At 48.9% G+C, this 14,796-nt stretch overlaps 1 protein-coding gene across 1 annotated transcript; it reads left to right on the top strand.

The window, feature by feature from the left end:
• The first annotated feature begins 787 nt into the window (after positions 1-787).
• COPS8 (COP9 signalosome subunit 8) lies at positions 788-14,595 on the top strand. Its single transcript, XM_047085080.1, has 8 exons — positions 788-937; positions 1,991-2,061; positions 3,371-3,419; positions 4,612-4,744; positions 9,263-9,370; positions 11,351-11,413; positions 12,604-12,651; positions 13,618-14,595. Exons 1-8 carry the CDS (start codon positions 860-862, stop codon positions 13,695-13,697), a joined length of 630 nt encoding a protein of 209 aa, XP_046941036.1. The 5' UTR covers positions 788-859; the 3' UTR covers positions 13,698-14,595.
• The last annotated feature ends 201 nt before the right edge of the window (positions 14,596-14,796 follow it).

Genomic DNA, 14,796 nt, shown 5'->3' with positions numbered 1-14,796 from the left:
ACTTTTATTTACTTCGAATTATGTTAAATAGCAAAAAAGCACTCTGGAAAGGTGAGATACACTGCAAAGGAAAAAGCTTTACCTTGTATTACCCTAAATGGCACTTCCCTCCCCCCACCCAATTTTTTGAACAGGGGTCCTGCATTTTCAGTTTGCTCTGGGCCCACAAATTGTGCAGCCAACCCTACGGCAGGACACCAACGCGAGCCTCTTCCGAGGTGGTCTCGCGAAGGGCACCAGGACGTGTAGGCCAATGAAAACTGCACACGAGCGCGTCCGCTGGCGAGGGACACTGGAGGACCCCCGAGGCGGCGGCGGCGGTCTGGGGCCGGACCTCCGGGGCCAGACCTCCACGCCCGGTGAGCGGCCCAGCCACGCCGGGTCCTGGGCAGAAGCCCACACCCGACCGGTTTCAGCGCACGCGAGTCTGGGGGTGCAGGAGGGGCGAGAGCCCCGCAGCCGAGCACCCCCCGCACCCGGAGGGGCCGCCCGATCGGCCTTCCTGCCCGGAATCCCCAGGCGCGGCTGGCGCCTCGAAGTACGCATGCGCGTTAGGCCGCCCCGCCGAGACGCCGAGCGGTCCCCGAACCTGCGCGCACCCCTCCCTTCCCGGTCTGGCCGCGCGCTCGGGAAGCGGCTTCGCCGGGCCGGTCCTCCAGAGCAGCGAGAGCGCCGGCCAGAGCGGCGGCGAGCCTGCCCCGCCGCAGCGGCGGCCGACGACGCGCCGGAACCGACGGCGCACCTGCGCCTGGGCGCTCGGCGGCGTCGGCGGCTCGGTACGTCATCGCGGGCGCGACGGCCCGAGGGACTGTCTGGGGTCTGCTTTCGGGAAGGTGTCGCGGCGGGACCTGCCGGGAAGATGCCAGTGGCGGTGATGGCGGACAGTGCCTTTAGTTTCAAAAAGTTGCTGGATCAGTGCGAGAACCAGGAGCTCGAGGTAGCCGGTCGCGTCGCGCTGGGAGAAGCCGCGGGGTGTTCCGCGGCCCCGGGGCGGTGCCGGTCTCCAGGGTAACGGGGCCCGCGGGGCTCGCGGCGGGCGTGGGAGCCGCGCGTGGGGAGCTCGGGACGCCGGGGCCTGCTCCGAAGGCTGCGTCTCCCCGAACGGGCCCCCGTCTCCCCGAACGCGCCCGGAGCTTGTGGTGGTTCGTCTTCAGCTAGTGAGCCCGTGAACCCTGTGTATCTTCGCTCCTGACATCCTTCAGGATGCTTCTTGTGTGAACGGGACCAGGCATCTTTCCTCCCCGGGTGGTTGGAGGCGAGGGAGTGTGGATTTCATTAAAGACATTTGTGAGCAAGCATACACAGACCAAAGAAGAAGTAACCTTTTTATTAACTCAGAAAGCCCTTAGTCTCATATCGTTGTCACCTAAGTTGACTGTTCTGCCTTCGGTAGGATTGTTGGAAGTTCGGTCATGCAGATGTTAAAGTTCACTGAGCCCCCCCCCCCCCCCCGTCACTGAAAAAGCATGTATCACATTAGAATAAAAAGTTAACTAACCAAAGGATACAACAGCCAGAAGCAGCAGCTCACTAGTAGACACTTAATATGTGCTTGCTGAATGCATTAAATTTGAAGGCAGAGAGAAATGTCTTTGTAGCTCAGCTGTGATTTTTTTGTTGTTATTACTCATCACGTAGCCGTTCAACGTGTTTGATACAATGGGTGGTGGAATCCTAGTGCTTTAGGGTTCTCTTGGAATTGGAAACGTTTGTTTCTTTTAAGAGTAACACCATATAAGAATTTGAGAACTGGGAAAGGGATCCCGTTTCAAACACAGAGGCTCAGAAGGAGATAAATCACAGCTGATGGCAGATCTATGTGGTTTTTAGTGTATGTGGTTTTTAGTGTTCCGTACCTTCTCTAAAGCTCTTTCTACGTCTGTAGTACTAAGTATCAAAAAATAGGCTTACTTTTTAGGTTACTGTTAATAAAATACTTTTTTAAAAAAAGTGTAAGTGTAAATAAGGTTTTCCATTTTTGGCCTTTTAGGCTCCTGGAGGAATTGCTACACCCCCAGTGTATGGTCAGCTCTTGGCTTTATATCTGCTCCATAATGACATGTAAGTACCTTCTACCTGAAGCTAAGAGCAGCTGCGTCCCCAGGATTTACAGCAATTATTCTTGCGTTGAAGAAGCATCATTAAAACATAAGGCGCAAGGAGCTTTATCTTTAATTGTATTACTTAATACACTTATTTCATATAATGAATCATGATTTAAACTATGATTAGGCCGAGTTGTTTTAAAATATACTTGTTTTACAAGTGCGTATATTCTCAGCACCTGGGTGGCTCAGTCGATTGTGTGTCTGACTTCAGCTCAGGTCATGATCTCATGACTCATAGGTTCGAGCCCCGCATCGGGCTCTGTGCTGACAGCTCGGAGCCTGGAGCCCGCTTCCGATTCCGTGTCTCCCTCTCTCTCTCTCTGCTCTACCCTGGCTCATGCTCTGTCTCTCTCTGAAAAAAAAAGTTAAAAAAATATACATATATTCTCTAAAAAACATTCTAATTTGTTATGAGAAACTACAGTGTCTGTAAATTCCTTTAATTCTGTGGTCCTTTTTCGTCTTTAATAAAACTTTCTTAAGATCTCTGTTTACTTCATTTTGCACGTCACCCATAGACCAAGAGAGACCAAAAGGGAAGATTGAGAAAGCCAAGAGGTTTCTTGAAAGGTGTCCTTTTTTCGTTATTCTTAATTCATGTTTATCGAAGAAAAGTCGGAAAGCATAGCGTACAGGAGTCCCTTCTAGTGCTACGAGCCGTTGATGATTTCTATTTAAGTGTTGTTTTAAATTCTATTAAAGCTGGTTTCGTATCTCTTAGAAAACTCACCTGAGATTTCTATGACCCATACACTGTGTAACTGTCGGTTTCACTTTGTAATCCTGTCATCATACGTGTGTTGTGGTTCAGGTTTCCACACTCTTAAAAACCACCTCGAAGTGTTGGTGGCTCTGTGCCCACTGGTGAGAGGAGGGCTCGTGGGGAGCACCGTGCACCGTGTTCGTTGTCAGGACGTTCCAGAGCCTTGAAAGTATAGATACTTGTTTATTTTTGTGTGTGTATACCTTATCTACTTAAGTGTTCGTGTGTTTGGTGCACGTTGCCTTAATTTGAGACCCAGCTCGTTCATAAAAAATGCACCAAAAATGGCAGAATGTTACTTTGGTAAAAATATTTCATTTCTTTTTTGCCTGGAAAGCTGCTCTTCCTTCCCCTGGACAAATTTACATAAAAGTCAATTTTATTCTATCTAATACAGAGTACTTTTAAGTCTATTTCTGTGTGTTTGCAGTGAAATCTAGAATATTGAACATTTATTGAGATCATTCTTTTTGTTCTTTCTTGGGGGGATGTAAATTAGGAATAATGCAAGATATCTTTGGAAAAGGATACCACCTGCTATAAAATCGGTAAGTATTCTTTAGTATATGCTACTATTTGAATGTGGTAACATTCGTTTAAATGGCAACCTTTTAAAGTTTTTAAGGTTTCTGTTTTCTTTCCCGTGTGGTTCACAGGAGTAGTTACTAAAGTGGTATTAAAGTTTAAGAACAGATCTACAAAGTCCTCTAATCAGAAATTTTAATTTCCCTTGGATGGTATAGAAATCTGTACTTAGCTTCTGATCACATTTATTGAGACACTTCTTATAAGTGTCACTTTGCCTGGCAAACAGCTGAGACATTTTAGATAAAGGTTTGGTTTGGATTTTTTTTTCCCTTTTGTAACTGATTTATGCAGTTTCCCGTGATGGTATTTCTTTGAAATTGGTGTTGTTGACAAGAATATTCTAAAAATGATTTTCACAGCATTGAAATCTTTTGCTAGTTAGCATTTTAGATTTCTTAGTTTCGATGGGAGATTAGAGGAAGTCGCCTCTTAAAAGTTTCTTCCAAAGTGAAATGAAATACATTTTTAACTTCATGGGATTCACTGTTTCCAGCATAAATGTGAATTGAGTTTTTAAACAGTCACACAATATGACCAAGAATTCACCCGAATTCTTTTATTCATTATTGATATTCAGCAGGAATTCATTTTAGTGTTTCTACCCTCTTTTTCTTCTCCAGACATTCTATTAAGTAAGATTGGTACTTAAGTAATTAAGTAATTATAAATGACACTCATAGTTTCAGTGATGTTAGTGAGAATTCTGTCCTGGGAGAGGCTACAGTGTATGGCATCTTAGATTTGCAGTCTTTATTATTAGCAATTTTGTTATACTTATATCCAAAAAATACGTGTATATATTTTACATGCACACGTATATGAATCTGCTCTATCGTGTATATTATGTATGTGTATATATGAGGTAACAAATATGTTTTTGAAAATGATGTGTAAGAAAATTAATTACCAGACTTCGTTCTGAAGTATTTTTAGATTATTTCAGCTTTTAATTTTCTATTATAATAAAAATTTGTATAAACCACACAGATAGATTTTACCTTACTGTCCACAGCATTTAAAATCCTTTTTGACGGTGGTTGGGCTGAAGAAATCATTATACCTCTTAAAAGAAATGTTGAATTATGTTTTAAGATACAGTTGCTGGTAAATCTGCAGACTGCATATTCTCAAAGGCCATAATATTTATTGCAGGCGAACTCTGAACTTGGGGGAATTTGGTCAGTAGGACAAAGAATCTGGCAGAGAGATTTCCCTGGGATCTATTCGACCATCAACGCACACCAGTGGTCTGAGACAGTCCAGCCGATCATGGAAGCACTTAGAGGTAGTGTTTCTTTGTGCTTAAAAATTAAATTAGGCCTGTTCTCTAAGTGCTGTAATGTTGAAGTCAGTCAGTTTTTTTTTTTTTTTTAAATCTAATTTAAAAAGAAAAAAAAAGTTACTTTCTGCTAGGTGAGTAGGGCAGCTTTCAAAATTCTTTTGGAAGGATTTGCTGTAACCACGTGTCTTCACTTGGTCTTGCTTGAAATTCTATCGGCGGCCAAGGGATTCGCTCGCTGTCTCTTTAATTCCAAATTGAAAGTGCTCTTGTCAGTAGGAAGATTTTTGCTACGAAAATGAAATCTGAGAACACTCTAAGAAGCCCAAGCTCTGGGGTGGTTAAGGTCTTAAACCCCAGGTGTTTGAAAGTGGAGACGGTGCTTTGGAGGTTGTCGACCTCAGCCTTTGGTAGGGTTTGTCTTCAGCTTCTGGGTTTGTAATTCAGCAGTTCGGTACATAGATGCTCAAGTGGTTTTCAATTGCTTTGAAAGATTACAAGTCCACGTGACATGGCGCTGATCCTACGATGCAACTGGACCCTGCCTGTCTGTTCTCCCACCCCGGACACCTGACTGTCTGTCCCAGTCTTGCTGGTTAACTCTTACAAATTCACACAGCGATCTCTTAATGCGGTTACCTGGTTTCTGTAGTAAACACCTGCCTCTGCTCCCTGCCTGCCTTCTCTGGAGGGGTCAGCGAGCAGGGGTTTTTGAATAACTAACTGCTCATCCCTCTGTCAAGGGATAGCGCCTTCTCAGGGGAACAGGAGGTGAAGGTTGCTTCTGAGACGGACCTGATTTCTCTTGGAACGGCGAAGCCGCATCAGCGTAAAACAGAACAAGGTCAGGGATCGCACAGGAGGCGCTTCCTTTAAATATGAAGGAAGTGAGCAGGACCGCGGGCCTGCAGGTGGGAGGGAGGCGTGCGGTACGAGGTCGCCCAGGGACAGCAGGGGCAGGTTCGGATGCTCCCACAGGGAAACCGCCTCAGCTTCTTCGTGTGAGTCCGGAGGAGGCCTCGGTGTGGCAGTGGACTTTCTCGGAGGATCTGGCTCAGTCTTAGGGCCGCGGTGTGAGGGCCCAGGCCGCGTGCCGTGTCCCCACGGTCTGCGGCGGGTTCCTTGGCGGGACCAGGGCTCGGCTCTCCTGTCGCATCAGGCAGACGTCCCCCCTGTGCCTGCGGTGGGTGTACGGTGTTTCTTCCCGGTGCCGCCTCTGCCCCTGGCCCACTGCGTTAAGTAGGCCTTGAAGGCGTCCGGCAGGCCCCTGCGAGGCTGTGTAGCAGAACGTGGGGTGGGGGGGGGGGTTGGAGTCCGCAGCCCTAGTTCTGGAGTTCAGGTCTCGGTGCCGTCACTCGAGTGACTCCTCAGTACCTCATTTTTCTCATTTGTAAAGCGGGATCGTAAATAGTACTTGCCTTGGGGGGTCGTAAGTGAATTAATATGTATCAGCACCTAAGTATACTTACTTAACATGGATAAACAGTCTTGTGTTCACCCGCAATATTTTTGGACCTATCCTAAGAATTTTACAAATCCCCAGGTTCACGAACGGTACTGGATTTGCCTTCATAAAATGCAGCCTGGTGAAGGAAGTCTCTTCACAGATTTGAATTACTGCTAAATTTAATATTTTGCATTTTAATGTGTTACAAGCTTTCTGTTTTCTGGATTGTTCTAAGAACAGTGACTTTCTCCAATCTCTCCCTTTTCTGCTCTGAGTTAGTCACAGTCTTAGAAGGTTGAAAAGCATTTAACTAAAGACAAGCTAGTGAAGGAGCAGGCCTTCTAGTTTTTTAATGGCAACCAGCGGCCAGAGAAGCACCCAGGGGCTCCCTGTGGGCCCTTCCTCCACGGGGCCCAGAGGGAGAGAGCGAGGGACCCACACTCCTGGAGCCACAGGAAAGGGGCTGCCCCCGGGAGCTGTGGCTCCGCCAGAGCGAGGCCGGGAGGGCGCGGAGGACACGCATTCACCGGACCCGTGACCCATCCGCGAGCAGGCCGTGCGGGTCCCCTGGGCCGTGGTGTCCAGCCCCCCCCCCCCGAATGGAAGGGCAGAGGTGGATTAGAAAGTGCGGGACCGCTAGCCCAGCCTCTCTCTGTGTCCAGCGCTAGCTGTTGGCGGGTGGGGGTAGATAATGCACACTTGTAGGTGCCGTCCACACGACAGGATGAGCGCTCTGTCAGCGTCTCCCAGGGCTTCCGCCCGTGCTGAACGGCCGCAGGCATTAGGTGCTGGTTCCATTTATATTCCACCTTCTCACGTGTGGTTCTAATGCCCGCCCACAGGAGCCGACACATTTCCCAGGTCTTAAGGGTGGCACGGTGACGAGTGGAATGGCCCTGGGTGAAAGCAGCCCGAGGTGTGTGGCCTCTGACCGACCCTGTGGGACCCCGCCTGGCTTTTCGCTTCCTCTGCCAGCCCGCACCCTCTGTGCTGCCCTCCCCTTTGCCAGGCCTGCCTCAGTTTCTCTCCTCTCCGGCTCTCTCCCACACCATTCTTGTTCTCCTCCCCATCTTTCTCCACTCAGTTCTAAGCGTCTGACCAGGGGGCTTGAACTGAAGTTAATATTTTTAAAATATGGTCTGTTTGTTTACCAGGCGGGTATAATTTCTGGTGGACACTTGGATTTCCCTTTCTGTTGTTGCTTGTGGCAGCTCTCTCTTATTGAGTGCCTGTGGCCTTCAGTAGGGAAGGATCCGCCATCTCTGACGCGGGTTCAAGCCCGACGTGTGGTCAGGTGCAGAGCCGGCCAGTAGGAGGAAGGAAGGAGTGGGCTGAAGGTGCCGGTGGAGGAGCACGCACGGGCTCAGGGGAGCGGAGAGGATGTCAGGCTCAGTGAGAGGTGGAGGAGCGCGATGGGTGTCAGCGGTTTTTAAGAAGTATGAGAGAACAGGGCCCAAGCCTGGGTCCCGGTGGTAGAGTCAACAGGCGTGTACTTAGCGCACCCTTAGAGAGGGTGGGCACTCCGGGGACGGGTGGAAAGATGAGAACGGCAGCCCTCCTCCTGTAGGGAGTTAGGGCATAATTGAGGTGATGGGAGTGCGGACGGGTGGGGTGAGCAGTGCTGTGCATTTAGAGAAGAGCAGAGATGGCCGTGAACCCGAGTGCTACAGGCCGAGTTTATAAACAGACCTAGGAGTCCGAGCGGAAACCACATGACAGCGTGAACCCAAAGGCCGAGACGAGAGAGGTGTCAGGCTCGTATGGGAGCCGGGGGGCGAAGTGCAAGGGGTGTCTGAGCAGCTTGGTGCAGTCGTCGGGCGATGTCCCAGGAACGGAGAGGATGTCGCTGTGTCGTGGGGCCGTGAGGAACATACGCCCCTGCCTGTTGAATGTGGACAGTAACATGCAGAGTATTTGTCCGCACGCTGACCGCCAGGTGGGGGAGCCCTTGCGTCGCCGAGGCAGCCGTGGGTGGAAACCAGGCTGGCCGGACCGCACCTCCTAACCTGCAACCGTCCACTCTTCTCTGCCTCATTTCTGAGACATGGAATGTGGGAATTGAAGCCTGGGGAGGTCCCACCCATCACCTCCAGGGGGGCGGCGGGGGGGTGTTGCTGGAATTGTTGGCGGCCCCCCTGTTAGGCTCAGCCATTCAGGACTGGACCCTAGGATCTGAGCCCAAATTAAGTCAAGAGTTTAGAGCGGACTTGAAAGTTAGGAAGTGTCAAAGGACAAAACTTCAACTGAGCAAATCTGCAGACCTAATTGGCATTTCTAAGCAGACCTTGTCGGGCCACATTCCATCTAGCAAGTAGAGGGGACTTGGAGGCTCCCTACACAATGGTAGGAAGGAACTTGGGGCAGGGAAGGTGTTAGCAAAAGAAAAAGGAGGATTGTTTCCATCAGGCCATCTTCCCTTAAGGGTAGAGCAGGGATGGAGAGGGTCCCTGTGGCAGATTAACTCTCCCGAGCCCATCAGAAAATCCCTGACTTACCGGTTAGGATTATTTCTAGCGGAGATTGAAGCCGTGTCAGGTATTAAGTACAGTTTGTTGGCTTGGCGTTTGGGGCCTGTGGTTTTCTTTTGAACAGAAGAGTGCTGTAGTTATACGGTTTGTCTGAAATTCCTAGGTGTGATCCTGTAACAGAGAGCCTCCTAAGAAAGGACAGCTAATTACTGAAGTAGATAATTTCTGCCCCATTCATTCCAGTCTTAAGTTTTTAAGTGGGATTAAAAGAGGTTCAAAAAAATTGTATACCGAGTACATAAACATATTTAAATGAAGTTTTCTTGGAGTTTGGGTCTTCTATTTATTAACTTCTTCCTCCTGGGGTCATTTTTATTGTCCTCTGAGAGAGATTTGCTGTCTAAGAGGAAGCACAAGAAGATGATTTGTTTATTCGGCAATACCTGAGCGTGTCTTACACGCCAGGCACGTGGATCTATAAGCGTAGAAACCTTTGGGTTGATGTAGTCTTGCTGATAAAGTTGGACAAGGACAGTGACGTAACTTAATTACTAAAAAAGCCAGTTCTCTTGGTTCACTGTGTTGTGTCGCCCTCCACCCCCGCCGTAGATGCCACACGGAGAAGAGCCTTCGCCCTGGTCTCTCAAGCCTACACCTCCATCATCGCCGACGACTTTGCAGCCTTTGTGGGGCTCCCGGTGGAAGAGGCCGTGAAAGGTATGGGGCTTGCTGGTTACTTTCAGCAAAAGCGAAAGTGTAAGTTACTAGGGCAGGTATGCTTTTGAGATGTAGGTGGTGTTTGTCCTCTGGGAAGGCCATCTGGAACCCGCAGGGTCCCACAGCCACAGCGGGGGCTTGGGCAGGAGGCGGCCTGCAGCCCCGCCCCCAGGAGCCCTGCAGTGGCTCGGCGTGAGTGTCCACGTGGCCATGAGGGGAGGTCGTGCGGTTTTGTGTGGACCCATTTTGCACGGCCGCTGTCACCACCTGATGAGTTAAAGAAACAACATTTTAGTCCGCAGAGCTTTTTGGATTTCCGGGTGTGGATGAGAGATTTCGTGTTCCTGTTTACTTTCAAAGCACTTTTTGCCAGAGGTAGTTAGTGTCACCTTAGAACGAGAGCTCTGCAAAGGACAACTTTGCCGTTGTTGGAAGCGGGCATTTGGCGGTGTCGGTGAGGTGTGCCGTCCTTGCACGTGGCCGTTCTAGCTCTTGCTGGGGGCCTCTTGGATATTCCCGTGGCCACTTTTTACCCTGGTTCCCACGGCTGGATCCCCGAATGTTTTCTGCTTTTAGTTCTAAGAGGTTCGATCAAAACCTGAGTTAACGGTGGGCCTGTGAACTGGCGATGTGTCCTCCCAGGCTGATACCCGGGAAGGGAAGCTCAGAGCCACTGTGCACTGAGCGTGGGAGGGGCGGGGGGAGGGGAGGGGTGGGAACAGAGTTACTGGAAGACGCTGTACGAGGGTGAGGAGGAAGGCGCCCGACACAGCCCCGCATCCGCTCAGATCACATCAGTTCTCTCGAGCGGTGGGAAATGTTCACGGGATGTAAGAAAGTAAAGTTGCTTAAGTATGCTGGGAAAGTAGCATTATGTTAGTAATTCTGAGCTTAAACTCTGTAATTTCTTTAAATTATCTCTTTTCCTCTGAAAGTCAACATGTTGATATATGTATTTTTTTACGAAAATAATTTTAATTGCCCTCCCAACACACATTTGGAAACCCCTCCTCGCTGTCTCTCACCGGTACCTCCCCTCCCGTCCGACCCCCAGACATGCTTTTGCATTTTCATTCCCCAGGTCATCCCCAGACCAGCTCCTCCCCTCGGTGGATCGCTGTAGAATGTTGTACACGGCCCGTAGTATTGTTTTCCCGTGATTGACATTTTTGAGTCTCCGGCCCAAACAGAAACTCCGTTGAGTCCACAGCTTGTTCCTAAATTTCCAAAGCCCGCCACAATTTGAGTCACATAGGAGGCAGCTTGATGAGAGCTGTTGTGGCAAATCATACTGTTACTTACTCACAAACGTTTGTTTCGACTTCTTGAAATTGATCCGTAGCTTATCACATAATAAAGAACATACATACCCCAGAGCCCAGATCTTAAGTGACTGCCTGAGTGTGAGTCCGGGTACCCTCCTTCCAGCCCCCTGCTAACCATCTGGGCTGGGACGCGTTGGTGGAATTCAGACTTCATTTTCCACGTCAGTTAAGTGCGGCCCTGTGTCCCCCTGTGTAGACTGATGCGATGATTGCCTGCAGTGACCCCCGTGGAGCAGTGCCCTCTGGCCAGCACCGCGTGTGAGCTGTTGTTTCCGTCGTTGGCAACGTCTTTGTTATTATCAGTGCAGGGATGGCAGGCCATCCTGTCTGTCCCCCTCAGGTCTGCTTTTAGTCACGCTGACTAGGTTCATGCCGGAACACGCACTTTACGGAAGATGGGTCATCTTTTAAGGGTTGTGTCAGTCTGACAGAGTAAAATGAGTTGGATACAGGTTTAGAAATATTTAAAAAATAAGCTGACCGGAGAATGTTGTCTCTACCACACTTTTCTAGTAGAAATACACACTACAGGGTAAACTGCACTGGTCAGACCTTCCATACGAGTAGTGTCACGGACAGATGGTGGATCTTAAATGTGAAATTATGGGGGTTTCGTGGTCATTTCTTCATCTGTGTGTTAAATACGTGTTTTTAGGTATATTAGAACAAGGATGGCAAGCCGACTCCACCACAAGGATGGTTATGCCCAAAAAGCCAGGTAGGTGGGGCTCCTCATCCGTGGGTGCAGCTCATGAAACTGCGCCAGGGTCTTAGGCGCTGGGTTTGGGTAATGTGATGGAAAGTTCTGGACTGACAAGGTGAAAGTGACTCGGGATCAGTACAGATACAGACTGACAGACACTTGTGGTAGAAAGGATCTTAAAGATACCTCGTTTTACCTGAATTTTTGAAAGTGTATTTCTTGTATAAAAGACTATTTTATATGGGCTTTTTATAATCCTTATTACAACTTAATTTTCACTAGCGTTAATCTCCCATCCTTTTATTTATGGGGCCATTTCTTTCTTTTTCTTTTAATTTTTTTTTTAATGTTTATTTTTGAGGGAGAGAGAGAGAGAGCACACAAGTGGGGGAGGGGCAGAGAGGGGGGGACACAGAATCGGAAGCAGGCTCCACGCTCCAGGTTGTCAGCACAGAGCCCGACACGGGCCTCGAACTCGTGAACTATGAGATCATGACCTGAGCCGAAGTCGAACGCTTAACTGACCAGGCAACCCAGGATGGGCTACTTCTGTGTTTATCCTTAATATCAAAACTGTTGCTTTTTTTAAAAAATATTTTAAAATATTTTAGAAATATTTTCTCCTTGTACTGTAGACATGTAAACTCTTCTCCGATATAAGACTTTCAGTGGCTTCAGTGTTCACGAAATTAAGCTCTTTGGCTTTCTAAGGCTTAAATTATTTGACCTGGCCTCGCGGTCCCCATCTGAATTGCAGTCCTGCAGTCTTCTTCTGAAGTGACCCGTGCTCATTCCTGCTTGGAGGTCTCTCTTGTGCTTAGCAGGACTGGCCTTTTCTCCCACGTCTTTCGAGCCGGCCTTCATGCCCACATCCATACCAGCCTTCTACTTCAACCCAAAGTGCCTTCCACCTGCTCTGAATTCCTGTTGTTTAGACATTGTTGACCTGACCGTAAAGAATTACTCAAATTTTGGTGGGTTCTGCCCCGTGAAGGTGCAGGAGGTGGTGAGACATGGTCCCAGCGAGTCTAGATGCTGGAGAAACCGCCATAATAAAAAGAGTCGTGTGATCGAATAGATCATTATTGTTAACTCTGTTAGAGAAGAATTAAGTAGCCATAAGTGCCATCGCATGCATTAAAAATGACGTGTTCCGCGTGAAAGTTCTTGCCGGCAACTTGTGTAAATTCAGTTGTTACTTTTAGTTGCAGGGGCCCTGGATGTTTCCTTCAACCGGTTTATTCCCCTATCAGGTATGTATCTTTTATGCTCATTTAAAACATGTTTCGTTGTTTCGTTTCGTTGTTTCTTTTTTGTCGTTTCGTTTCGTTGTTTCTTTTTTGTCGTGTGTATCTGTTTTTCTTAGCTCTAACCTTGTAAAGGAAGAGATTAAATTCTGCACTTACTATTTATAATAACATATTTGGTTACAAGCGAGACCAGGTGGGTTCTCCTGTGTGGCTGACGTTGAGGCCGTGGCATCTCCTGACCCGGCCACAGTGCCTCCTTGATGTCGCATAGGGAAGCCGTGGTAGAGCTTCTCCCGAGCGCTTACTGGGACGGCATCCCTAGGCTGGCGTGCGCTAACTTAAAAGCTGGCACTAAACTCCTTGACGATGGGGTTCTTTGTGGGGCTTTTTTGTTCACTGACAACCGAATATTCTAGAGCAGTGCCTGGCACACAGTGAGCCTTGGTAATTATTCACCAGACTTTGTGTCACATGGGCGGGTGTCTTTCCAAGAAGAGCTGTGTTCTCTTAAGAGAGATGTGGTGGGGCACCTGGGTGGCTCAGTCAGTTGGGCAACCGACTTCGGCTCGGGTCATGATCTCACGGTTTGTGAGTTTGAGCCCCACGTCGGGCTCTGTGCTGACAGTTCGGAGCCTGGAGCCTGCTTCGGATTCTGTGTCTCCCCCTCTCTCTGCCCCTCCCCTGCTCACACTCTGTGTCTCTCTGTCTCTCAATAATAAACGTTAAACAATTTTATAAAGAAAAAGAGAGATGTTGCATGTTAACATGGGAAGTTCAACAAAGCCACACGTGCCTTTACTCCCAGTTTAGGAGAACCACTCCTGAGACTTGAGACTTCTTGGCTTATTTTTCAAAAATGTCCGAAATCAGTAACAAAGTTTCCGTTGGAGCCGTGGGTGGTGGGGCCAAGGCACTGTTCCTCAGGTGTCTGACCGTCTGTCTGTCTCTCTTTCTCCTTTGCATGCGCAGAGCCCGCCCCAGTCCCGCCCATCCCCAACGAGCAGCAGTTAGCCAGACTGACCGACTACGTGGCTTTCCTCGAAAACTGATGTGTCATTCTGAGTTCAAGATCCACCTCCAGAATCCTGTATACTGACAAATAGAGAAAAGTAAAATTTTTATTTTCAACCTATTGGCTGGATTAGCACCTCGGCATTCCTTGCGGAGTATGTGATAAAATACATATATAAAGTATATATTATATATTTTGTCCTTAAACATTATGCTGAATAGTTGTTGAAACGATTCTTGTTTTGTAACATTTGACAATTTGGATGGAGCCCGTCAGTATTACGCAGTTTATATTTCCTGGTGACTCCTGAAACCCGGCCGCCCGGCTTCCCGTGGGACGGCGCCTGTCAGCCGTTTGTCCCTGCGCGGCACGCGGCACAGCCCCGTCCGCAGCGAGGGTTGACACTTAACAGCGACGCGCGTGGGAGCTGAGGAGCGGCCGGGGGTCCCGAGCCCCCCGTCAGAGGACGTGCTCCCCTTCTCCCCAGCCCCGAGGACCACACCCCGAGTGCTGACGCGTGGCGGAGGAGGAAAGGCCGTGTCCTCAGCCAGCAGAGCGTGAGCTCCTGGGGGTGTCAGCACACCCGCTGCCCGCGCTGGAGGGCTCGCCGTGAAAACGCGACTATCAGAGACCTTCAGGAGCGCGAGCCGTCGTAGTCCTTTCTCGGGAAGGGGAGCGTAGGGCGAGAGGCGTTGTCCTGGCAAAGACGTTCTCACGACGAGTGATCCGCTTTGTGCCGCCAGCACCCTGCAGCCACGGTTGCTTGCACCCGTCCTTCGCTTCGAGTTCCGCCTTTTGGAGAAATACTGAACGAGTCTCTCAGTTTTTGTGCGATGGCCTCTGACTGTTTGGAGGTGTTTCGTGTGTCTTCAGGCTAACACCCCCCCCCACTTCATTTATTCTGCATTTGTTCAATAAATATTTAATTGAATTCAGCTGTGTCACCTGAGATCGTTTCTGGAAATTTCCCCATCCTGGTCTTTCTGTGGATACGTTCTGGTTTGTCACTGGCTCTCGAGATAGGAATTTCTTCGTTAAATACAAATGACCTATATGGTAGTGAGCACGTCATTCATGTTTTCACCCGCTTTAAACCCATTTTTCAGTTACTGTTAACATTTATGGAAATACTTTTC

Source organism: Lynx rufus, unplaced genomic scaffold, assembly GCF_022079265.1.
Source record: "Lynx rufus isolate CCGP_SWC_20201006 ecotype Redwood Valley unplaced genomic scaffold, mLynRuf1.p SCAF_2, whole genome shotgun sequence".
Classification (NCBI taxonomy): Eukaryota; Metazoa; Chordata; class Mammalia; order Carnivora; family Felidae; genus Lynx; species Lynx rufus.
This window is presented reverse-complemented; position numbering and strand designations above follow the sequence as displayed.